Genomic DNA, 25,900 nt, shown 5'->3' with positions numbered 1-25,900 from the left:
TGCAGGCACAGTAGACAGTAAATAATATGAATGCAGTGTGGATGTTGTCCCTCTTAGTATGTTCAAAGGAAGTTAAATTTGATTTTCCCCGGATAACCATGGCATATTGCCCTCATTCAACTGAACATTGAATTCATCCCTGTGTGAAATGACCAAGCTCTTGCCCATCAGATTACCCTACCTGGAAACAGATTAGAAACAGATCTGGCCCAACCTGATCCCACATAACAGCAGCTGTGCAGAAAGGTCCCTTCCTGAGCTACACAGCAGGCAGGATGGACTTACGTTACACTTCTACTGTTGCATTTTATTGCTCTGAGCAGTGCCAGTGGGTACTATCCATCAATGGAAAATTTGTTCCATCATACTAAAATTGCTAGCTGCTAAGCTGAGAAATATAGCCATACCTTTGAACGATGTTAGAGAAAATCTTCTTTTCCCATGTCTGTGATCAAGTTGTTAAATGCCCTCTGTGGGCATAAGATTGGCTAAATAAATTACAGTAGTTGTTTTATGTTTGATGGAAGATATATTGTTTGAGCCTCAGTTAAAAAAAAATAATACAACTAAAAAGCACAAAGTGGCAATGTGCTGCTGTTTCTGCTGAAAGACGATTTTCGCCCCCTTAGAAAGATTCTTATGCTTCATCATTGACACTAGTTGAATGAAACTTTCCCCTTCCTTTCATGAAACTATTTGGGAACAGATTTCAAAGTTAGGTGCACACAAATATATGCTTGCAGTTTTGGATGCCTGTCTTTAAAAATCTAAACTTTATTGTGTATATGTCTGAGACATGGCCAGTCTGGTTTGATATCTTGCTGAAATAGTTGTGTAACTAACTGTCTACTATTGCCCGGACATATCATCAAGGTATGTTTTGTACCTGTTGCTTGTGTTATGGTGGATTAAAAGGATGATCCACAAAGAACATATGTTTATGGTTCAGAATTCAAAATTTTATTTTCCTAATCACTGCTTTCCTTGTTTGTTTGTTTTTGCTCTTTAGGATTTTGGGCCTGATGAAAATTTGGTGTATACAGTATGCCTAATTAATGCATGTTATTGCCAAAGTACATGTGCAAAGTGGTCAAATAATTGTACAAACGACTAATTATTAATCTTACTAGTTATTTGCCTGGAGATAGGTGTGCAGGTATGGTAACTGCATGTGCAAATTAGATATGCAGTTGTGCTCTCAGTTTTGTTTGTAATTATATCCATCTAATTTTGAAAATCAAAATCATAGTGTCCTTTTCACTCCAGGATATGCAAAAAAATTTTTAAAGTTGATAAGACAATATATGGGTCAATATTAGGCACAAAAAACTGAAGTACTGCATAAGCCTCTTCATTTTAGGTTCAAGAAAGGATAGGTTACTGAATTACATGTGATTTTTTCTTCTTCGTGCCTATTACCAATCAGTAAAACCAATCTGTTTGGTATTAACAAATGATATATGACTATATCCCCAGTTTTACTAATGGCAACTACCTTTGGGTTATCTTACATATCTCCATTGATTTTAGCCATTGAAACAAAACAAATTCATATTACACTAAACGTTTCTGAAGTTTTATACCTGTATTTGGATATTATTTCTCTGAAACACCATAAGTTCTCTGTATCTGTGCTAAATTCAGGTGATGCAAGTCTGCAGTAAGGGTCTTATGCCTTTCTATTCTGCAGCAACCATTTTGTCTTCTCTCTTATGAGAATCACAATCTCGTCTCTTTTCCTCCAGCAGAAAGAGTAGGACAAGTTGCCACTTTAGGAGCTGAATCAAGTCCCACTCTGTCAAGAGGCATTTGTATAGCAAGTGATCCTCTCCTTTCCCTAAGGCCCAAATGTGTCACCTCCACAATATGCCTGACCTCCATCAGGACGGGGAATAAATGAACCAAGAACATTCCTAAGCTGATTTGACTCCTGCCCAGCAAAGCTACTGTGGTGTTGTACTTGCCGTTAGGTGTATCACTGATAGATTTGAGATCTACAGAATGCTTCAGTTAGGATACATATAACAAAGGGATAATTCTGAAAATATTAAGAGAAGTCCATTATTTTTTCACTTTTATCTGTTTCTCTGTTTTATAAAGAAAAAATTTGATTAATCACATATTGCTCCCTTTGTAGCGCATGAAAAATGACTGCTATAAATAATTATAGATCTGGTCACCAATGGTCAGGTACAATAATGCCAACATTATCAAGAGTTTGGCTGCTATTAAATAGATGCATTTATGACGTGTTTTGGAAAATAAACTCTGAATAGACATTTACTTTGATAGCTGTTACATCACAACAAAATGTTAAATCATAGTCTTAGTCAGTACATTTTTCTTTAAACTAGTATAACTATTTAAGACTCAAATTGAAATGTCACATTGTTTACAGGTTTGATCAAAAACAAACATTAGACAAAATTGAATTGAGTATCATTCTCAAGACTACTGAATTGTAAAGATAGCTTACACAAGTTACTGCTCAGTAATGGAGGTGCAGTCTTATCAAGAAGATGAAGCCTTTAAAGCATAACGTCTTACCTGTTCTTATATGACAGAGTTGAATATTCTTGGATGAATTAATTTAATTCTCTTGAAGCTCAAATAAGCCGTGTGTGACTTGATTGCTGGAGTCCAGTTTTCTCTTGTTACAAAACATTTGCCGTTGTACATTTGGTTCAGTGCAATGGAACTAGTGAGCATTTCAAGCGACTTCAGAAACATTCTGTAGGTCTCTTGCTTCTTTTCTGTCTTCATCAACACATGGATGCTCCCATGATACAGAACAATTTGAAGGACAGTGTTAGTGATTGTCACATAATATTTTGACCACTGATGAATTTCCACCACACCTAGGGCAAGATGCTGCCCTTTGGAGAAAAAAAAGTGCTTAATCTGAAAATGTTGGCATATCTCTGTGTGAGATAATGTCAACAGGATTTCTAACAGCTTATTCCCTTTGATTTTCATGGATCCTCTGGAGTTGTGAAAGAATTTTTAAAAGCAAAAACTGTTGTTTTCTCATCCCAGAGGCCTTAGGTTTCAAAGATCACGCCAAATTCATTTCAGTCAGATTTATTGATTTGTTTATGCTTGGAGGTGCTTCTTTTTCCTTGACATTTTAGTGTCCTATTCTATCCTATTAATCCAACATGTGAGGGGGTGGGGATGGGAGTGGAGAGGGGTAAAGTACGATTAATGAATAATCCAACATGAAAGTGAAGGACAAGTTCCATACAGAACTCATTGAGGAGAAGAGTAGTCTACATCCTATTAGGAATTATAATCTTCTTCATAATAGGAAAAGCTTGAAGAAACATTAGAGAATTTCTTGTGCCAATATATCAGTCACTCAGATTCAGCAATCAGACATCTTTTTTCCCAGGTGTGCAATAATCTCAGTCTACACACTATGGTTAATTTGATTATTGTCCAGCTATTCTGGAAGAACAGGAGTCACTGGATATAGTTTTAATCAGATCACAACTTTATTCTTAAATATCTGGGAATACCTAGCAGATAAAATTGTACAGTGCAGGTAATTCTATATATATTTTTATGTACTCAGGGAACTGCAGTCCACCATCTTCCAGTCTCGTTCTGGTCCCTGCCATCCCACTGCTGGGTCCCCACCACCCTTCCTGCTTGAGGGTTAAGAAGGGGCTATAAAGTGAAAGTTGACTCCCTGCTATATCGGTCATAACATCCCTAAGCTCCACCACTCCTTTCTTCATTCCTCTAAAGCATGATTCCTTTACCAATCCATTTTAACTGATTGCCATATTCATTCCATATGGAGTACCTGGACTAGACATCCACCACAAGGAGTTGTGAGGTCATCTCAATCTATTTAGTATGGTGCATTGGATTATTTTTAAGCACAGAGATTGTACTATATAGAGAACTTTTCAAAATGTGTATATTTTAATATATTATATAGTCAATAAACAAATTCCTGTGTAACACTCATCAGCATTGTCCTCATAAAAGGATATTGCACATTAATAAAGTTCTCTTGATTGTAGATATTAGCATGATCCTGCGAGGTGATAAGATACACATACCTAGCTGAAGTGTGTTACAGTAACATATAACAAAAGTAGAAGTACAAGAATCCTCCAATGTGATTATTATACAACAGTACAAAAACAGATAGGATTAGCTGTGCTTTGTTGGTGTTACTGTAATAGGCTAATTTTGGAAGTGATGAAAGATAGCAATGCAGTTTAAGGAAGTAGCATATTAGATTGTAGTTTGAATTCTAGGCAAGGTAAAAAGGTTAGAAAAGTTAAGCTAGTTATGAGGGAGATGCTTTTGTTTTTCAGTTAATTTGCATAAGAGAGATACTTTTTGGATACAGATGATCACAGAGAAAGTACATGTGCATATAAGATATATAAACACTACCAAGATTAATACATAAAAAAATAATGAAAGAACACAATGATCTTAGTAACTGGAATAAACAAAGGGAAACCAGTATCAATTGAAGATATCACATGCAAAAGATGGAAGTAAGGCTGTTTTGGAGTGTAAATTGTTAACACATTAGATAACTATAGACAGAACACAAAGCACAATTAAAGCCAGTGTAAATGTATTTTAAGGTTTATAACACACATAAATGAAGATTGAGGTGAGGTATTGAAGTTAGAAGTTATTCCCACATGCAAAGGCAGCAGGACTGGAGGGCTTGAGAGTATAAAATATAGGTCAGAGCAAAACAGTTATTTAACAAAGTTGCTGGTTCTTAGTAGCACTTCAAGTTATGAATTGAGTTGAAACAAGACAACAATGAACTTTCACAAAGATAATAATAAGTACAGCTGAGATTTAGTTATGTACTCATCAAACTACAGATTTTAAATATAGGTATTTTAAGCAGAAAGATAGATGATTTAGCAAGCCAAGAGAAGTGAGCCCAGCACTAGATAAAAGTCATAGGAACAAAATGCTGACAGTTACAGGTGAAAGCATGCAGTTGAAATCCGCATCCAATCTTTTTCAGTTACAGTGTTGTCACATTCTACACCAAAGTACACATCTGGCAATTTTCCATTGGCCCTTTTTAATTTTGGGGAAATATTTCCTTCTGGATAAGTCACAGTGTTGTACATTTCTTACTCATCCAGTAGGTACACACTATTGTAGTAGCATTTGAGATTCATATAAGTTCATCTTTCCCAAGATCTTCTTGGGAATTCCTTAATTTCTTCTTATGCTTAAACACAAAAAGGAAGTTTATAAGAAAAGGAAGCTTGGGCAGATGACTAGGGAAGAGTATAAAAATATTGCTCGAACATGCAGGAGTGAAATCAGGAAGGCCTACGTACAATTGGAGTTGCAGCTAGCAAGGAGCGTGAAGGGTAACAAGAAGGGTTTCTACAGGTATATTAGTAACAAGAAGGAGGTCAGGGAAAGTGTGGTTCCCTTACTGAATAGGGGAGGCAACCTAGTGACAGCTGATGTGGTAAAAGCTGAAGTACTCAATGATTTTTTTTGCCTCTGTCTTCACGGACAAGGTCAGCTCCCAGACTACTGCACTGGGCAGCACAGCATGGGGAAGAGGTGAGCAGCCCTCAGTGGTGAAAGAACTGGTTCAGGACTATTTAGAAAAGCTGGATGTGAACAAGTCATGAGGTCGGATGCAATGGATGTGAAGGTGCTGAGGAAGTTGGCTGATGTGATTGCAGAGCCATTGGCCATTACCTGTGAAAACTCATGGTGATTGGGGGAGGTCACAGTTGATTGGAAAAAAGGCAAACATAGTGCTCATCTTTAAAAATAGGAAGAAGAAGAATCTGGGGAACTATAAACCAGTCAGCCTCACCTCAGTCCCCAGAAAAATCATGGAGTAGGTCCTCAAGGAATCCATTTTGAAGCACTTGGAGAAAGGTGATCAGGAACAGTCAGCATGGATTCACCAAGGGCAATTCATGTCTGACCAACCTGATTGCCTTTTATGATGAGATGACTGGCTCTGTGGATGTGTGGAAAGCAGTGGACGTGATATACCTTGGCCTTAGGAAAGATTTTGATATGGTCTCCCACAGTATTCTTGCCAGCAAGTTAAACATGTAAGTATTGGATAAATGGACTATGAGGTGGATAGAAAGCTGGCTAGATCATTGGGGACCATGGGTAGTGATCAACAGTTTGATGCCTAGTTGGCAGCTGGTATCAAGAGGAGTACCCAAGAGGTCAATCCTTGCATTGTTTTTGTTCAACAGCTTTAATGATTCTCTGGAGGATGGAGTAGATTGCACTTTCAGCAAGTTCGCGGATGACACTAAGCTGGGGAGTATGGTAGATACGCTGGAATGTATGGATAGGATACTGAGTGACCTAGACAAATTGGAGGATTGGGCCAAAAGAAATTTGATGAGGTTCAACAAGGACGAGTGCAGAGTCTTGCTCTTAGGACAGAAGAATCCCATGCACTGCTACAGATTGGGGAACAACTTGCTAAGCAGCAGTTCTGCAGAAAAAGACCTGAGGGTTACTATAGACAAGAAGCTGGATATGTGTCAACAGTGTGCCCTGATTACCAAGAAAGCTAACAATATATTGTGCTGTATTAGTAAGAGGATTGCCAGCAGATCGAGGAAAGTGATTATCCCCCTCTATTTGGCACTGGTGAGGCCTCATTTGGAGTTTTGTGTCCAGTTTTGGCCCCCCCTTTCCTCCTCGCTACAGGAAGGATGTAGACATATTGGAGAGTGTCCAGTGGAGGGCAATGGAAATGAGTAAGGTGCTGGGCACATGACTTATAAGGATAGGCTAATGGAACTGGACTTATTTCATCTGCAGAAGAGAAGAGAAGAGCGAGGGGGGATTTATTAGCAGCCTTCAACTACCTGAAGATGGGTGGCAAAGACGATGGAGCTAGGCTGTTCTCAGTGGTGGCAGATGAGAGAACAAGAAGTAATGGTCTCAATTTATAGTGGGGGAGGTCTACGTTTGATATTAGAAAAAACGTTTTCGGTAGGAGGGTAGTGGAGCACTGGAATGGGTTACCAAGGGAGGTGGTGGAATCTCCATCCTTAGAAGTTTTTAAGGCTCTGCTTGACAAAGCCCTGGCTGGCATGGTTTAGTAGTTGGGGTTGGTCCTGCTTTGAGCAAGGGGTTGGACTAGATGATCTCCTGAAGCCCCTTCCAACCCTCATCTTCTATGATTGTTAATTAAAATATACATTTAACAGAACTGTTTACAAGTCTCTTTGCTCTATTTTCTGTTCGTAATTCTTCTTGAACCATTTAACAACAGGATATAGTTTGTTGTAACTTGTTAATTATCTTCTGGAAGCTTAATTTTTTCTTCTTCTTTCTCATAAGGTTATCTCATCTTTCTCTTAAAGCAGGAAGATATCATCCCCAATTTGATTCTAATTGAAGACATATTCCAAGTTTATATAAAATCACATATGTTAAGTCCAAATGGTTGAATATTCTAGTTTATTTTAAGCACTGTCCTAGATACTTCAAAACATCAGCGCTAATTCTAGTAATATTTTCTTCTAGTATAACTTCACTATTGCTACACTTAGTCATTATATAACATTTCTAGATATACTGTTATATCTATTATATATCTATTATATATGTATATATGTATACATTAGCATACACTATAATTTTATACACCAAATCTCTAAGTTTTTTTTAGTAAAAGTATCTCTTCTCATATATATATGATCTTATTCAACTGTACAGAAACTTATTTTAATAAAAAATATTTTGTTTGAACACTTTAAGCCTTTTTGGTAAAAATGTCATAAAATGTGATTTGGGCTTAGAGTTGAATAGTTCCCCGGATGGCTAAAGCGTTGTTTACTTTTCTTCATTTTATGAATTAAGGAATGTTGTGACATTAATTATTAAATTAATATATTCCTTTGCACATTGCTAAGAGGTGCATTAATGGTTGTGATGGAACCATCTAGTTTGCTCAAAGATAAGAAATAAACATTTCCAAAACAACTTTGGAGATGTTGCTTTTAGAGACATTCAGGTTTATAGTCTCATTTTTATGGGACTACAATTCTTCTTGAGAGGACACCGAAAATGAATTATTATCCTTTGTTTATATTTCTGTGTTACTTATTGGGAGATGAACTGAAATATCTGTTCTGATATGAAGTATATTTTGTGACCTCTTGGTGTATTACATATATCTCTGGCTTTATTAGTGTTTTAGTTTACTAGAGGCTAATTCAAAGTGTTCAAAGTGTTAAACAGAAATCTAGACAAAAGGGTTTGGGGGAAGGACAGGTCACTATTCAGAGTCTGGAATGTGAGAAGACATTGAAAGACATTGTTTATTTCTTCCCTCACAACCAATATTCCTCTTGAAGGACATAGGATAACATTTATGTAGTTAGAAGAGTCTGTTAATGCAGGATGCAGAAAAAAAGAATAAAAAATACCATTTAAAGGTTCTCAGATTCAGTTGCAGGTAACTTGGCCTAAAATCAGGCCTTTGTTACATTTGAATACATGATTCAAGTGTGAGTTATTTCACTGTATCATTATCTTATAACCTATGAGTAAAAGAGAGCATCACAACTGCATATTCATGATTCAAAATCAGAACCGTTAGGCACCACAACTGACATAGCATGTGTAGAAAACCTTTTAATTCTGAATCAATCAATAATATTTGAGTAATACAGGATTCTTTTTTTCCCCTTTATTAAATAATATCTTGAGTAATCTCTGAAAATACCATAATCTTATGTCCTTGGAAGAAAGAATCACTTTGCTGAGGGAGACTCTGTATATGATATTTGAAATGATTAAATATAAAGTACTCTTAGGGACTGAATTAATCTTGTGATCTTCAACAACAGTAAATGAAGCAGAAGTTGAATCACCAGTTTCCCCCTGTAAATGGGAATTAATAGATTCCTGGTCCTGGGAGTTAATAGATTCTTGAGACAACTTTATGATAAAAATTTTAAAAATACTTAAGATGGGGGACATGGGTTCATTGTCCAGCAATACCAGAAGAAGGAAAGGAGACACCTGATATGGATTTAATCAGGCCACAACTTTATTATTAGATGTCTGGGACTACCCAGCAAATAAAAGTGCACCATCCAGGTAACTGCATGATAATTCAGCAATTACCTGGGGGCTTCCAGCAGCCCTCCATTTCCCATCCAAGTCCCCCAACCAGCCCATTGCTGGGACATTATCGTCTACCCCCCCTCCGTCATAGGAGGTTTAAGGTGGGCTGTAAGAAAGGGGAGTTGGCTTCCTGTAGTACCAATCATAGCAGCCCCAACCTCCCTCCAACCCAATTCTGTTTCTTTAACCAACATCTCCTTTTTAAGTCCTTTACCAAGCCATTTATCCAGTCACTGGATGCCTTCCCTATGGAGTCCTTGCACTGGTCATCTGCCACAAGGCACCATCAGCAATTAGCTTGGCTGCCTTCCCCTTCCTCCCCCCAACCGCAGTAAGGTTCCCAGACATTTCCCAATGCCCTCTTTTATAGTGGCCAAAAACTTGTCAGCACCCAAGTCTGGCAGGTGAACCCTGCAGTAGCGTACCATGGGTCTCTGGCGCCCGGGGGCAAAGCCTGCATTTGTGATCCCCGACGCCTCACATCCCCCACCCCGCCAGGGCAAGAGGGGTCCCCGGTTCCCACCAGATGGCGCCGCCCCCAGCAACCCCAGGGACAGGGGGGTTTGTACCTGTGGGTGGGGGGGCACGCCTTTTACCTCCTCCCCCTCCCACTTCAGGGACTTTCTGCGGCTCATTGTGGCAGCTAGCCCCCCCCATCCCCACACTTACCTGCTACGCAGTGCCCGCCTCTCTCACGTCAGCCCTGCAGCTCAGCGCTGGCTCAGGCGAGGCAGCCTCACCCCTTGGCCTGGGGGAGGAGGGCCAGGCCGGCCCTTCATGATGCATAGGGGACAGGGGATGCACGAGGCTGAGGGGTGGCTGCCATCCAGCTGCATTTCAGAGCCTCCTGTGCCCCCCGCTCCCTATGCTTCGTGAAGAGCCGGCCCGTCACCCCTATGCAGGCTGGCTCCTAGGGGCCTGCCCCTCCCATTCCCCCTTGGTATGCCACTGGAACCTCATCCTCCCAAAATTATTCTGGTGCCACATACACTGTGGCAGGATTCAAAATTACTGACTATGCTATGGCCCCAAGGAATTTGGACCCCTAAGGACTTCTCACATGTGGGCTTGCTCCCTTTCAAGTCCTCCACACTTCCATTCCCAGGGGATGAGTCATTGTCACCACGCTGACCCCTATCCCTTTTTTGAAGCCGCTTCTGATCTCCTTCCCTCGCCCCACTGCTACCCTTCCCCCAGAAAGCCCAGACAATGTGCCCCCCCACTTAAGGTGCAGTGTTCTCATTCCTCTTTAAGATCTAGCATGTCTATTTTAAGTAGATAAAAGTAATGATTGATTGATATATATTGATATTTTCTAAAATTTTAACAGAGAAGTTAATAAAACAAAGAATTATATTGGAACTGATTTTCCATCTTGTAATACAATTATATATTTGTTATCTGTAATACAGGAATTAGTATGATTTGGAAAGCAGTGAATCTTTCTCATTCTCACTTTTAATAGTCTGTAAGTCTCAAATTCTACCGCTTAGATTACCTACAGACACCTAACTTCTTCTCTCTATGCAAGACAAAAAAAGTCGATAAGGATCCTAGGGAAGCTGGGCCAAAGATAACTAACTATACAGGAAACATTAATTGTATTATTTGTCCCTTCAATGACTTCAGCTTACGCTAAATTAGTACCATTAACTGAATCCCCGTTGTTCAAACTGTGAGCATCTGAAAGGAGCTCATCAGATATAGATGTTTTCCTTGGAGTTTGTTTATTGCCAATCCCAAAATAAAATTGGATACCACTAACAAAGATTTAAAACTAACAAAGAATAATAATTTGTCAATGATTCCTGCTAGAACTAAACCAAATCACAAAATTACATCCAATTTCAGATTCCTAAATCAACCAATGCTATCAAGAACACTCTACAAGAGTGGGGGAGGAGGGGTAAAGAAGAAAGACCTACAAGGAATGCCACTGTAAAGGTTTAAATGGGTGAGGGTATGTTGTATGCTGGTTTTGTTTTGTTTTAATTTTAAAACGTTACTATACGTAACATTTTGCTTAACTTAATCCCAGCTCTCACAATAAAATAAAATACAAATTTAGAGATATAAATATTAAAAATCAATTGGAACAATCATATGCACTGAAGAAAATAATATTTTTTATGTTATACCAACAATATCCCCTAGGAGCTCTCAAAATTGATCAGACAGGTGTTTTTTTTAACTCCTACAGATATTGATAGTGATAGTAAAAAGGAAGCAGCGAAGAATCAATGTTGACCAGCTCACAGTGGCAACCCTGATCGAGATTTCAAACTCCAGAATCCATACAAACTCTTGTAATTTAGGTGAAAAAAAACTTTTTCCAGGTGGACCAAAATACCATCTCAGAAGAGAAACAAATAAGAGAAGATATATTTAAACTGTAGCTGAAGTTATATGAGAAAAACATTTGTTACTGTACAGCATAAGATTTCTGTGGATTTGAAGTAAGTAGCCAAAGGAAAATGACCTGGGAACAATATGAAATTTGTCAGAGTCGTTTGTCAGAGGATAAAAGATATTTTTCACACATAAACCTTGTAGTGATATAAATACTTGGGGTTATATTCCTCTTTGATAAACTAACAGCTTGGCAAAATTCTAAGGCTTCTGGTTAAGTAAGGAATTTATTGTTTGTCTGGTGTTTTTTTTGTGTGTAATTATTTTCTTTCCTCCATTATCATCATCACTGTGGGCGAAGAGAATTTGTACCTGATCTTGTATATTTTCATTGACAACATTTATCGGAGTTGTGTATAGAGGTGAACCTTCACCTTTTATTGCTGATTATTTGAATTTTGAATCAACTCCCACACCCCATTTTTGTGTAAAAATGAAAGTATGTGACCAAATTGCAAGGTGTTTAATTTATTTCATTGCCCTTCCCCTTTATCAAATAGAACAAGATAAATAGTTAGAGTACAAAGCATCTATTTAGGAAATACTTTGTGTTATAATGCAAAGACAAAATTGCTTGTGGTTTATGCTCATTATAGATGCAGCCACCTTACGAGGGGAAAAAAAGAGGCCGTGGAGATCTTTAAAATGGGGAATTTCTAGACCCTACTCTTAGGGATATTTTTTGTTGTTTTTACTTATTTCTTTCTGATAGAACCAACAATCCACTAGGCTCTGAACAAAACCAAAAAAGGTTCCAACCCTGTATTGTTTAGTGTTTAGGCAGAGTCAGAACATAGGGGAAAATTACACAAACACACACACACACAAAATTCTGAAAAGATACACATGCCGGTAGTTCCATGGAGTTCAATGGGAGTACTCATGCAAAATGTTAGACTTAGGCATGTTTGCATGGCAAAAATAGCCAGGTGATGTTGGCAATCCTTATACAGAAGAAATATTATTATTTTAAATTAAAGATATTTAGACTTTTCCTTCAAATTTTCCCTAACCTTGGCATAATCAGGCAGCTAGTTTCTTAAATATGTCAGAATAGAAGTTGATATTCAGGTCTGGCATGCAATATTAAAGAGCCAACATCATATAAAACATTTCTGCTATTTAGAATAATTTTCAGCATCATATTGCTTACTACAGTTAAAAATGATGATTTAATCCAAATAATGGTTGTTGCTTTAAGTTCATACAGATGTAATGGTGTGTGTGTGTGTGAGAGAGAGAATGACTCCAAATACTCCCTAGTTTTAGCAAATCACCTACTCTGTGTTGGGATCTTGGTTGGGTACTGGAGATGGCAGTGTCACAGATCAATTCAGAGGATCTCTTCCATGCTGATAACTTTGGGAAGAAGATCAAGGCCCATACATACAATTTCCTGAAATATTACATCTAGAACTACTGTGGGATCCAATCTTGCAAATTCTTTAATTATGCTAGTAGTCCTTACTAAGGTGAACAGGTTCAGTGACTTCAGGGGACTAGTTGTATATAGGGAGGAGAGATGGCCTTTTGGTTAAAGCACTAGATGGATTTTTGGTTAAAGCACTAGATGGATTTTTGGTTAAAGCACTAGACTCAGGAGATCATAGAATATTAGAGTTGGAAGGGACGTCAAGAGATCATCAAGTCCAACCCCCTGCTCAGAGCAGGACAAACTAGAGGTACTAGGAATTGAACCCAGAGCCTCATACATGCAAAGCATACACTCAAACCACTGAGCCGCCTGCCAGTGCTGTATGGGTCTTGTGTGACCTTGGACAATTCACTTCATCTAAGTGCCTTGGTTTCCCATGTGTAAAATGGGATACCAGTACTTTTTTTTTTTTTTTTCACCCTATGCTGGTCTAGTCTATTTAAACTGTGTTTGGACATAGATGGTGTCCCAGTTTGTACAATGCCTGGCACACAAGAACCCTGATCTCTGTGGGGATTTCTAGGTACTATTGTAAAACAAATAATACTTCTCATGTGAGCAGGGATTTGCAAGATTGGGTCCATAATGATTAAAACATATTATAACAAACAATTGTGAGGAGGTAAGTAGAGAGGGCTTCCTCTCCTCTTTATTTTTGAACAACAGTTTTTTGTGAAATAATATTTGAATATCAAATCTTGCCATTATTCATGTTCAGCAGTCACAATTTGATAAGGGAATTTTGTGTATGGCAAGTAATTCAGGTTCATGTCCTCGTACTATTAATTTTTATTAATAATAAACAATGTACTATGATATTCATTTGCTAAAAATATGTAATTTTGTTCCAGATGTGAGTGCATAGCTATGGAGAAAATGTTTGATTCCTCTAAAAATAAAATTGATATTTATGTATTGTTTCAACAGAAATTGAAAAGGAAAGCTGTGGGGATCCTGGAACACCATTGTATAGTATCAGAGAAGGAGATGGATTTTCCAACCGGGATGTTTTAAGATTTGAGTGTCAGTTTGGATTTGAACTAATTGGAGAGAAATCCATTGTGTGTCAGGAGAACAACCAGTGGTCTGCAAACATACCAATTTGTATTTGTGAGTACCAAATGTTTGTTTTTTTAAGACAACATATATTACACTGCCCTTGAATAATTGCTTGTGTGATTAATTGTAAAGTTAGTAAATGTAATTATTTTTCTGGCATGCAGATTTTACTCTTGTTTAATGATAGCTTTACAATATACTTATGCCAAATATAAGTTCTATGACCACTTAAAATATTTTTCTGTTTTTCCTTTAGCAGTTATTAAAAGTAGTAGTATTATTGCTTACATATAAAATGTATTATTTCGTACCTCTATATAAAATGTTGTTGTTAACATACTGTATTTTTGTAGGAAGCAGTATATTTTATGTGTATGAGATTTTTATAATAACTATTATAAGTTAATGTATTTCATCAAGTTAGTAGTTGCTGAATTGCAGTCAAAGGCATTTAAATTACTTACAGATGTTTTTCATGTATTATGCATGAATATATTTTAGAATTTAAATGATCATAGAGATGTATATTTCAGTTGTCTATCAATAATATTATGGAGAATAAACTTCACCAATGATATATGCTTGTGGTAACCAAAATATATCTCTCTTAACATTTACATAAAAATATTATGGGCCAAATTCATTAAGAGCATCAGTCCTCACTGTCATCATTGTTAGTTAATTTCATATTGCTTGAATGGCATAGTTAAATGTAAAATATTTTCTTGATAACAGCAAAATAAACCTACCTTTTCTTTGTGGCTAGTTTAATTCTTGTGCTTATGTGTGAGCTATGAATGAGAATGGCAGCATTGACCTTCTGACTCTTAATGTACTCAGTGAGAGGTTAGTTCATCTAAACAGTTCCCTAAAGCGGAAAATAAGTGGTACAAATGATAAAGGACTGTTGAACATGGATAAATCATGAGTTACTGTTTTTGGTTGCCTGGGGTGTTGCTTTCAGCAGGTAGCCTTTAGAGACAAAGGGAGTAAGGAGATACCAAAAAAAGAAAATCAAATTGATAAATTCCCTTTTGGCTTCTTAGCTGGTCCCAAAGACATTGACTTTTTCAGTTGAGATAATAAGCAAATCTAAAAGACATTTTAGGAAGAGATGATCATATGAGACAATTCTCTTGAAAATAGGTTCTGTTCTGTTCTTTAATTTATTTTTCTCTCACTCTTTTGATAGTTCCTTGCCTTTCTAATTTCACTGCACCAATGGGGACTGTTCTTTCACCTGATTACCCAGAGGGATATGGAAATAATTTAAACTGCATCTGGACAATAATCTCAGACCTAGGGAGCCGAATCCATCTTTCTTTTAATGACTTTGATTTGGAATCTCAATTCGACTTCCTTGCAGTTAAAGATGGTGATTCTCCAGATTCTCCCATACTTGGTACTTTCACTGGTGCTGAGGTTCCTTCCCACCTTACCAGTAACAATCATATTTTGCGCCTGGAATTTCAAGCTGACCACTCAATGTCAGGACGTGGATTTAACATCACTTACAACAGTGAGTAATGTTTTTCAATGTGGACTTGTAAAGTACATACAACTAAATGAGTTGCTGTCTTCTTCCTGGCTACTTTGCTTGCATCCTGCTTCCCCTCTCTGTCTATGTTTTGTCTTAGAGTATTTCTAGACTGCAATCACTGTGATTACAGCTTCAGTAGACATACCTGTGCTAGATGTAATATAGTTAACTCCAGTCCTGGAATTGAAGCTGCGTTAGCCCTGTGCTTCAGCATAGGCTCGCCCTGCAAGTAATTAGCTAGGGTTCTGGTTAGACTTGTACAGCCCATGCTGAAACTCACACAGTTGCATGTTCGCTGCTCCAGTACTCAAGATAGCTAGATTAAAGCTAGGTCAGGTAAACCTGCTCAATCTGCAATCACAGCCTGTGATTGTATTCTAGACATACCCTTAGACTGCAAGTCCATCTACCAGCTGGTAATAACAGGCAGGAGACAAACTGAGGCTACAGCCTACTGTGCAAAACATGCTTCTTCTACTATTATCCTTCACTCCCACCCCTCCCTGGCTATCTGTTTCATCCATGTCATGTCTTATCACAAATGTAGAACGTGAGCTCCGTGGTGATGACACTGTCTCCTTATTACTCGGTTTGTACAGCTCCTATTACAATGGGGCCCTGATCCTTGAGGAGCTCCCACCTACCAGAGTTATACAAACAGTAAGTTAGCATAGTTAGGGCTTTTTGCCAGTACTACTGTAATACATCAACAGCAACAATAATTCATAAAAGAATTTTAGTCTATTTCTTATCCTTTGTTGTATTTTGGGCTCTTTCACTATCATATATTTCTTCTACTTTTTAAAGGCCCAATCCTGCAAACACATAGTACTGAAGGTACTGTTTTACTATCTTCAGTAAAGGTTGAGTTCTCACATGTAAGCTGTATTCACATAAATAAAGCCTAAAGCTACTTATGTGAGTAAATGTTCACAGCAGGGTTTCTAAGGCTCCTGTCCTACAAAGACTTGTGTATTTTCTTAACTTTATTCTCTGCAAGTTGTCCTAGATCTTTTGTAGAATTGGTGTCTAAGATTGGGGTATAACCACAGTCATAATGACTACTATTTTTTGTGAAGGTTTTAATTTGCTTGTTTACAACTACTTCTCTGTACTAGGATTACAGCAGAAAAGGGAGACTCAGAGTGATTAGCACAGCATAACTTTTTGTTAATTATATATTTCTCTGGGACAACAGCACGTCATTAAACATTGAGAAAGCTGATGGTTTAATATTTCAAGGTCTTATAAGTATAGCAGTCAGAAAAGGTGTCTATTCATATTGGTCTTTCTGAAAGAGTACTGTCTTTTGCCAACACTGAGCATAAGTAATTAATAACAATGTGAGTTTACTGTCTTTCCGAAGTGGCACTGGTTGTGAATGCTGTCACTAATAAGTTGTGAAAGTATAATTGCACACCATTAAAGTTAAATTAGCTGTGACATATGTCATAGCAAGTTCCTATATAAAACTGCTGCCTTTGCCATTAGGGGTTTTCTATCTCTTTGTATTCCAAATTTTGTTTTGCTTTAACTAAAGTGTATATTACACATCTTATTAAACCTAAATTTAAATGAGATTACTCTATTCCTAGAGATTCATATAATTAAGAGAAAGAAGTTAATTTACAATTTCTAGGTTTGTTCATATAACTATATATTTTCCTTAAAAATACACTTGAAGCATATGAAATAATTGCAAGCTAAAAGCAGAACATTTTTTTTTTTAAACTTGCAGAACTTATAACCAGCCTTAAAAAAAGAAATACAAACAAAACCCACCAACTTTTCTGGGAGGCAGACCTGCCAACTTGCATGCCCCAACAATTTTTCACATTCAATTAATGAATCTTTGAAGTAGGAAAAGGTGCCCTGTGTATATGAATTGTTATTGTTCTGTATAATATACAATATTTGGGGGACGTGGGTTGGCAAAGCAGGTTGTTTGAAGTTACATGGGCTTTCCTGAATTTACTCTAAGTATAAGGTTGGAGGATGGAGGGAAGATGTGCTCTCTGCCAAGAGCTAGAAGAAATCCAATCTGAATTGTAACAGGAACCTTTAATTTATAGAGGATTTTTCCATTTTGTGTTTTGTTTTTCCCAATGAATTAAAACTATTTTGAATCTCTAGACTATGGGCCTGGTTCTCCTCTCAATTTACACCTCTTTTACGCTGGACTTACTCCAGTGATTTCAATGGAATTGCTCCTAATGTGAGTGCAGAATCAGGGACCCTATTTTTAGGCATGTAGATGTGGCATGCACCTGAGACAAATCTCTATCACTAAAACTTAGATATCTATGTTGAAAAAGAAGAAGAAAGAAAGAAAACAAAACATAACAAAACAAAATAGAATGAGAATCTTTGAACGGAAAAAGAAAAAAAACCTGATGGGAAAAGAGAGTGCTTTAATTATGATGTCCCTCAGCACATAGCCATCACTTAAAGTATGAATTGATAATAACTGAACATTTGCTCTTGTATATGAAAACAGTGAGAACATTACCTTGGTAACCTCTATCAAATGCATAATGAAACTGGCATCTATTTTACAATAATATTGTTTAAAATAATAGTGCTTTACTACATTTAGCAATAGCTTTTAAATGTTGTCTATATTTTTAAGATTCTTCCATCGGGGTATGTTTAAAGTAGAATGTGTGTAGTGGTGGGGAAGGGGAAGTATAGAGGCTCTTCAGTTAGCATCATGATTGCAAAAGACAGAAGTGAGAGCAGCTCCATATACCACATCGATTCTTTCTCCACTAATGACTCGTTTTGCAGCCTGATAACTTACTGAGACATCCTTTCCACAAAATGTGGGCATAATAGATTGCTCGGAAGGCCGAATGTGGAGGGTAGGAAGAGAATTCCTCTTAGTTTGAGTGTCTCCTTTCATTTGTAAGCCCTAATGTTAATTACAGAGATCCATTTTTCATGAACACTTCTGCTGTATATAAATCTACTCATTTTCAAAGCCATTGTTTGTCTCCTCTTCCTTTCAATATTATATATATTTTATTTCACAAACAGAAGTACAAAATGTTCATTCTTTGGAGAATGTAGGCTAAACTAATACGTTGCTCAAAGGAGGATTTCATTTATGTGTTACTTGAAGAAAGAAAGGGGGTTCCTTATCCACGTTTGGGAGGAGTTAAAGGGATCTACAATACAAGTACTTAAAACTGATTTCTAAGTAATATTTCTAACTGTCTCTATCGTCTGTGCCGCATTTTGAATTCTGTAAATGTGCGATCTTTGTATACTGATTTTTTTCTCCAATAGCTGTAGTCCAGAATATTTATATTGTTCCACTGAAAAGAAACTTTGTTGTGTCACATCCTTTTGGCCTATGAATTTTTTCAGCCGCCAATTAAAATTTAAAAAAAAAAACAAACAATTAAGCCCATTCTAGCATATGCCTGTATGTAATCCAGTGCATTGGAGTCTGATTCAGAGCCTGTTCAAGTCAGTGACAACACTTCCAATGACTTCAGTGGACTTTGAATCAGGACTATAGGGACTGGAAGTGAGTGGCCAAAGGGATAAAGTAGGATCCACTAAGCATCAAAGTGCTCATCATCAAAAGGACCCTTGGGCCAGATAAACAGAATTCAAGGGAGAACAAAGACCTTACATTTCTCCTCCCCCTTATTATTCGTTTTGATGGTCCCATATTCACAAGGCTATGCTTTGTTTTATTCTCTCTGTTTGTGACTGCTTAAGGAAGAGTTAATGGAGTGACAGAGAAAGGGAGTTAATTTGATATGTTCACTTTTTTACAAAAAATCATGAAAGTGTGTGAATTTTTTATGAAGTGAAAATTAATAGTTTAGCATTGTCCTGATAAAACCCTCCATTCAATTTAAAAGTGGATGTCTCTCCAGACAAGGATGGGGTTTTGGTCTGCAGACTTCACACCTGTGCCAACTGCCACTCTAACACTTGAATTTCACTTTCCTTCTGGTTCACGCATGACTGATCTCTATGGTATAACATCTCTACAGTGGATAATGGATCAATATCTATAATACTTTATCATATTATTTTTTTCCTTTCTCCTCTGCTTCTATTTTAAAGCATTTGGACATAATGAGTGTCCTGATCCCGGAGTACCAATCAATGCACGGCGTTTTGGTGACAATTTTCAATTAGGGAGTTCAATCTCAGTCATTTGTGAAGAGGGATTTATTAAAACACAAGGAAGTGAAACAATAAGTTGTATACTAATGGATGGGAAAGTAATGTGGAGTGGACCTATCCCTAGATGTGGAGGTATGTGAGTTTTTACTTTATTGCTTTTCTATTTAGGGTAATTTATTGTAACTTATTTTAAGTTGCCATAGGGTGATTTTCATACTTCATCCAAAGACTAACACAAATACTATGCATCACTTAAGTCTCACTGACCCTCTGCAAGCAGTGAATTTAATCCATTCGGAATGTTTTCAGATCAATGCAAAAAAAAAAATTACAATGAGTTTTTCTAAGTCAATTTTCTAAGTCAATTTTCTCTAAGATTTATTTGAGGAATTCTTGAGAGTACAACTTAAATTTATTTGTAAAACAAAGCATAACAAATAGGCTAGTATATTGCAAATATGATGATAGTAGCTTATGCAAACTGTCTTTGACTTTTTTTACCTGATAAATTGCTTATTTTTGAAATACTGTTACTTAATTTTCCTTAAGGAATGAATTAGCAATTCATCATATTATTGTTAAAAACAAAGACAAAACTTTTTGAAAGCAGTATTTGATAGTGATAATAGGCATTTGTTGGTGACATTTAAGTTATTTAATATTTTGACTTTAAGTTAGATCTGTTGAAACAGGATGTTTATGTAGAGCCTTAATTTCCATTTAAAAGATGTTCTGAAAGGATTGCATTTTTTCTTTTTGGGGTTAAGACATCAAACCAAGGTTCTGACTACTTGAAACCATTAAAGACTTTGGTAAATTCTATGCTAGTGTATATAATTAGAAATCCACTGAGGTCAATGGAGCTACACCCTTTTACACCAGTGGAGAATTTGGACTCTTATTATTTTGAACTGATAGATGTGTTAATAACATGCCTGGTCACTACATTTTTAGTCAGCTCTCTACATTATGTCTACCTCCATTTGCCTTAAAATCTCAGTTGGATTCTGTACTACTTCATTTTCTGTCCTAAATTTGTGGAGGGGTGTTGCTGTGAGTTGTTAAATATCTGCTAGATTCCACTTCAGAGAGATCTGCATTTTATATGTGGGTGAAATGACTTAAATTCTCTTACTTGTCTCATGTGATTATTGACACTTAATTAGAAAAAGTTTATAAAGTAATTTGAGATGCTCAGATTAAAAAAAAAAAAGCACTGTTGAAATATAAACTATTATTACATGTGGTATCTTGTTCATTTGATGTTGAGATACTTATAGTAAAGAAGCAATAAAACATGGAAGCTGATTATCCTGACACTTATTCTGCAACTATTCCTACATGAAAAATCAAGATAGAAGCTCCAGGATCAGAAGGCCCCCCACTGTGGTGGAACTGCATAGAGGCAACAATTATAGGAGTCATTGCTGAGCTTCTCTTCTTTGTATGCTCCTATAATAAAGTTCTGAAGAAGGCATAACAAAGTTTCTTGCCAATTATCACACAGTAAATGCACTGAGGAGTAACTGAAGAAGACATTCTAGGAACGCCTGTCTCCCGCATCTCTGAGCCTTCACTGTCAGTCTTCAGATGAGATACAATCCAGAGAATGTGATGGTGAACATCTCCCTTTAGACGAGCAGAGCAAATGGACCAAAACAGAACTCATGAAAACACTGTTCGATCTATTGATGGTCATTGACACAATTATCAACTGACTCAGCTATCAACCTTGCCAGGGCTGGGTGGAGAGACCTTACGTTTATTTTGTTCATTTATCTCAGGGGGTATTGCTCAGTTTCCCCAAAGTTCTTTCCTATATGTTGGAATCTGTCCTGTCCCTTTCCTTATTTAAAGAATATATATTTGTCCATTATGGGAAACTACAAGACGTTCTGGGGTTTGATGCTAACAATATTCTGACAACTTCCAGCTCCGCATCTCTGAAACCTAGCACAGACTGTGTCATTACCAAGTTAGCCAATGCATAGGAGAAATAAGTGGCTAGATGGGAAAACAGCTTGTTCAAGTGCAACTAGTATAAGATATGTAACATCACCCCGCAGTGAAGGCTTCCACTCTCCAATTTTCAAGGTGTTGCAGTATCTGGGTTCAAATGGACTTGTTGTTGTTCTTGGGCAACCAAACAGCAACACTATTAAGACTTCCCTTCCTATCTTCATTTGGTCAGAAAATTGTGCCTTTTCTTTTAGCAACAGGCAGCAGTGGTGCAAGTACTTTTCGTGGGTGCAAAGCTTGCTTCAACATGCAGCAGCCCACAGCCTAGATCAGCAAGACCAACAAGTTCATGGCATTCCAGTGCTTCGTGTGCTGTATGTGGACTTCCGATCAGATTCTGGATCTGCTTTGAAGTAGGGGTTTTGATATTTTAAGCCATTTATAAACTTCTACCCACAGTAATATCTCCATTTCACAAAGTTAGCCTCAGTAATGTAACTCCCTCCTGATGAAGGAACTGATTTCGGTTCTCAATAATTTTGAAAATTAGGCTATTTATCTAGGTGTCTAAACTGTGACTTGGGAGCTTGTCTTTAGGCATTTATTTTTAAAAATCTTAAACCAGACCTTCATTATATAAAAAGCCTTCTAACAAATTTTAATGGGATACATATTTTCATACGTTAATGCGAGGCCCTATCATGTAATCTGTAAGTGTTATCTATACACTTTCAAACAATTTTCCCTTGTCTTTTGGCTTTATAAAACCATTTTTCAAGAGGTGCAGGCTAAATACGTCTAGCAATCTGATTTTGTATGTGTGTGGGGTAGCACTTTTTTCCAGTGCCTTAAATTTATTTGTTTTGCTATCATTCTGCAGTGAGTTTACACTTTCCATGATAAAATAGTGTTCAAGCCAGGAATATCACCTGTATACAAGTGGATTATTTGTATTAGTGAAGGGTAAGCATGTGTTTAAGTGCTTTGCTGACTTCAGATCGATTACTGAATCAGGAACTGAGAGCAGGCAGTAGAAGATATTATCAAACCTAAGGCTCTATTCTACTTCTATATCCTGTTTCTTTTCAACATGGAGATAATTTCTCTTCTCTCCTTCCCCTTGTCCTCTTGGGTTTTTATTCACTTGCCCTTCCTGCTTTTTCCCCTGGCCTCTTCTTCCTGTTTCTCTCTTCCCCCTTCTCTGCTATCTCCATTTATCTCTCTTTGTCCCCCAAGTGATAACTTTCTTTCTGAAGAATATGCTTCAATGCAGAATACCATATAGTGTACATACTATAATCAAGGTGGTCTTCTCAGCAGAAGGATAAAGAGGGCTACCCTTATGGAAAACAATATTTTGATGAAGTACTATTTCTTTATTTCTATGTTTCTGACTAATCAGTTTTACATACTATATAACTATTTGTAATATGTACTAACCTAGAAAAGTTTATTAACTTTAACATTGTCAAGGACCATCGTAATTCTTGGATTATGTGGATCACACATAAAGCAATAATGTTGATCTACTTTGTGGTTTATGGAGCTGGATGAAACTGCCAATGAAAATAAAAAGTGGCATATTCAATGGTAAACTAAATTAATCTGGGAACACTTCAAAATGTGTAGCCATACACAAGGCAGATTAATCAAAGGATAATCTTAGGCACTAATTGGAACATATATTTGAATTCTGGATGTTAGGATTGCTATTGATAGGATTAGGATTTGGTTGCAGAATTAGATAGATTTTTTTAAAAGTGAAGATATAGGTTAAAAAGAAAAGAGGAGCTTTATAAAGCAGAATTTTGTAGCCAGTAGTGCAGCTGGAATAATAATATTTTAATTGTCCAGAGTTTTTTTTTTAAATCAGTTTATTATTATTCAATTTTGTGCACTTAACATGCCAAATTCATATCCACGACACTTGCATAAATATCAAATAAGTCACACTCTATCCAGGTGAAGTGTGGCAGGGTTAGGAAGTAAATTCTACTTCTAAATCAGAGCCAGGGAATGGGGCTGCCTTCATGCTCCTTTTCTTCTCCCTTAGCTACCTGTCTGCTATTTCAGTTTATATAATCTAGAATCACAACTAGAGCTCAACCACAGCCATTGTAAAGATGCTTGGGACCACTAGATGTATGTAAACATAGACTCTATGCCCCATCACAATCTTTTCAGCCAGTCTAAAGGGGGTTTATGTGGAGATTCTTTCTGGGTCTTGGACAGTAGGCTGGCACACCTGGGTGGCAGGTATACCTATGATCCTCCTGTATAGCCCATATGCAGGACTTAAGTGGTACAGAGAGGATGTCCTGCCTCTCCATACTGTGGATAAATAGTATCTTGAAAAAATAATCTGATGTTATGAACTACGGAAACTCCATAGAAACACCAATCAGATCTGGTCCCCAAATAATTACCAATTATGAGCACCTGTTAGCATTAGCAAAACAGTGAGAGTCCTCCTGCACCTTAAAGACTAACACATTTATTTGGGCATAAGCTTTCGTGGGCAGAAACCCACTTTGTCGGATGCAACGAAGTGGGTGTCTGTCCATGAAAGCTTATGCCCAAATAAATTGGTTAGTCTTTAAGGTGCCACAGGACTCTCGCTGTTTTGCTAAAAACAGACTAACACGGCTACCCCTCTGGAACTATTAGCATTAGATTTTCCTCATGCCCACACACACATGGTTCCTGGTTTACAGTGTCCTGAGTACTGTTATGTTCATGGCACACACAAATTAAGAAGTTAGAAAAAATCATAATTTTCTCTTGCTGAAAGATTGCAGCAGAACACTATTTTATATTCTGAGCAATAGCAAAGAAGAATGCCGAAAAGAGAGAGACAAAACAAGCTGTTCCCTAAAACAGAGGTACAGCTCAACTCATCTTACTCTAGGCTGTCTGTCTGCAGACTAACTACTTCCTGACACAGAATCATAAAATCATAGAAGATTACGGTTGGAAGGGACCTCAGCAGGTCATCTAGTCTAACCCCCTGCTCAAAGCAGGACCAACCCCAACTAAATCATCCCAGGCAGTGCTTTGTTAAGCCGGGCCTTAAAAACGTCTAAAGATGGAGATTCCACTATCTCTCTTGGTAACCCATTCTAGTGCTTCATCGCCCTCCTAGTGAGAAAGATTTTCCTAATATCCAACCTAGACCTCCCGCACTGCAACCTGAGACCATTGCTCCTTGTTCTCTCATGTGCCACCACTGAGAACAGCCTAACTCCATCCTCTTTGGATCTGCCCTTCAGGTAGTTGAAGGCCACTATCAAATCCCCCATCACTCTACTCTTCTGCAGACTAACTAAGTCTAGTTCCCTCATAAGTCACGTGTTCCAGCCCCCTAATCATTTTCATATCCCTCCACTGGACTATCTCCAATTTATCTACAGCCTTTCTCTAGTGGGGGCCCCAAATTGGACACAATACTCCAAATGTGGCCTCACCAATGCCAAATAGAGGGGAATAATCATTTCCATCAGTCTGTGGCACTGTTCCTACTAATGCAGCCCAATATGCCATTAGCATTCTTGGCAATAAGGGTACTTTATGGACTCATATCCATCTTCTTGTTCACTGTAACCCCCACATCCTTTTCTGCAGAAAGATCACTTAATTTCCCTTAGGCTGCAAACAAGAGCAGGAAAAAAAAAATCTGAAATTTGAAGTGACTATCTACAATTTTAACACAGTTTTCAATACACCACAATTTCCATATACGGAAATAACTTGAAATGAGGTGTGGGAAATGCCTCTTTGATATTTCATGTGGGCTCTCTTTTAACTGAGAGATGTTTGGCTGATGGCAGCCTCTAGTTATGATATACTTCCAATATTTTAATTTTACCTGGCTGATGACAGGCACAGATGTCAGTCAGCCACAAAAGGGGTTTAAAGAAGCAACAATCCCTAAAACTTGATATAAATGAGGATGGAGAAATGACCCCATTGGCGAGATGACTAGAATGTTTTATTTTTAAAAGTTAGGCATTTAAAGATAAGCCTAGTACCTCTCTGTAGCTGTGAATATGAAGGACTCCTGAGCCTGGGAATTCAATACACTGTAGTGGATTTCAAATAAAAAATTGATCCATGCACTGGAGACTCTTCATCAGGAAGAGCTATATGCAAGGGAGAGAGAAAGTAGAATTTTTAAAAATGCATTTATTATTCTCAGCTTTCAAACATGAAGGTAAATT

General features: G+C 37.4%; 1 protein-coding gene across 3 annotated transcripts in view; it reads left to right on the top strand.

The window, feature by feature from the left end:
• The window catches only part of CSMD3 (CUB and Sushi multiple domains 3), a 1,042,296-nt gene that overhangs the window by 583,311 nt on the left and 433,085 nt on the right, over positions 1-25,900 (top strand). For all 3 annotated transcript variants that reach the window (XM_067537409.1, XM_067537408.1, XM_067537407.1), the window contains 3 exons: positions 13,907-14,089; positions 15,231-15,557; positions 19,662-19,856. In XM_067537409.1, coding sequence (XP_067393510.1) covers positions 13,907-14,089; positions 15,231-15,557; positions 19,662-19,856 — 705 coding nt within the window. The remainder of the gene's footprint in view (positions 1-13,906; positions 14,090-15,230; positions 15,558-19,661; positions 19,857-25,900) is intronic.

This window comes from Emydura macquarii, unplaced genomic scaffold (genome assembly GCF_026122565.2).
Source record: "Emydura macquarii macquarii isolate MOO-44397 ecotype Brisbane River unplaced genomic scaffold, CSIRO-AGI_Emac_v2 contig_383, whole genome shotgun sequence".
NCBI lineage: Eukaryota > Metazoa > Chordata > Testudines > Chelidae > Emydura > Emydura macquarii.
The sequence above is the reverse complement of the archived record's forward strand: the minus strand, read 5'-3'. Positions and strand labels throughout refer to the sequence as shown.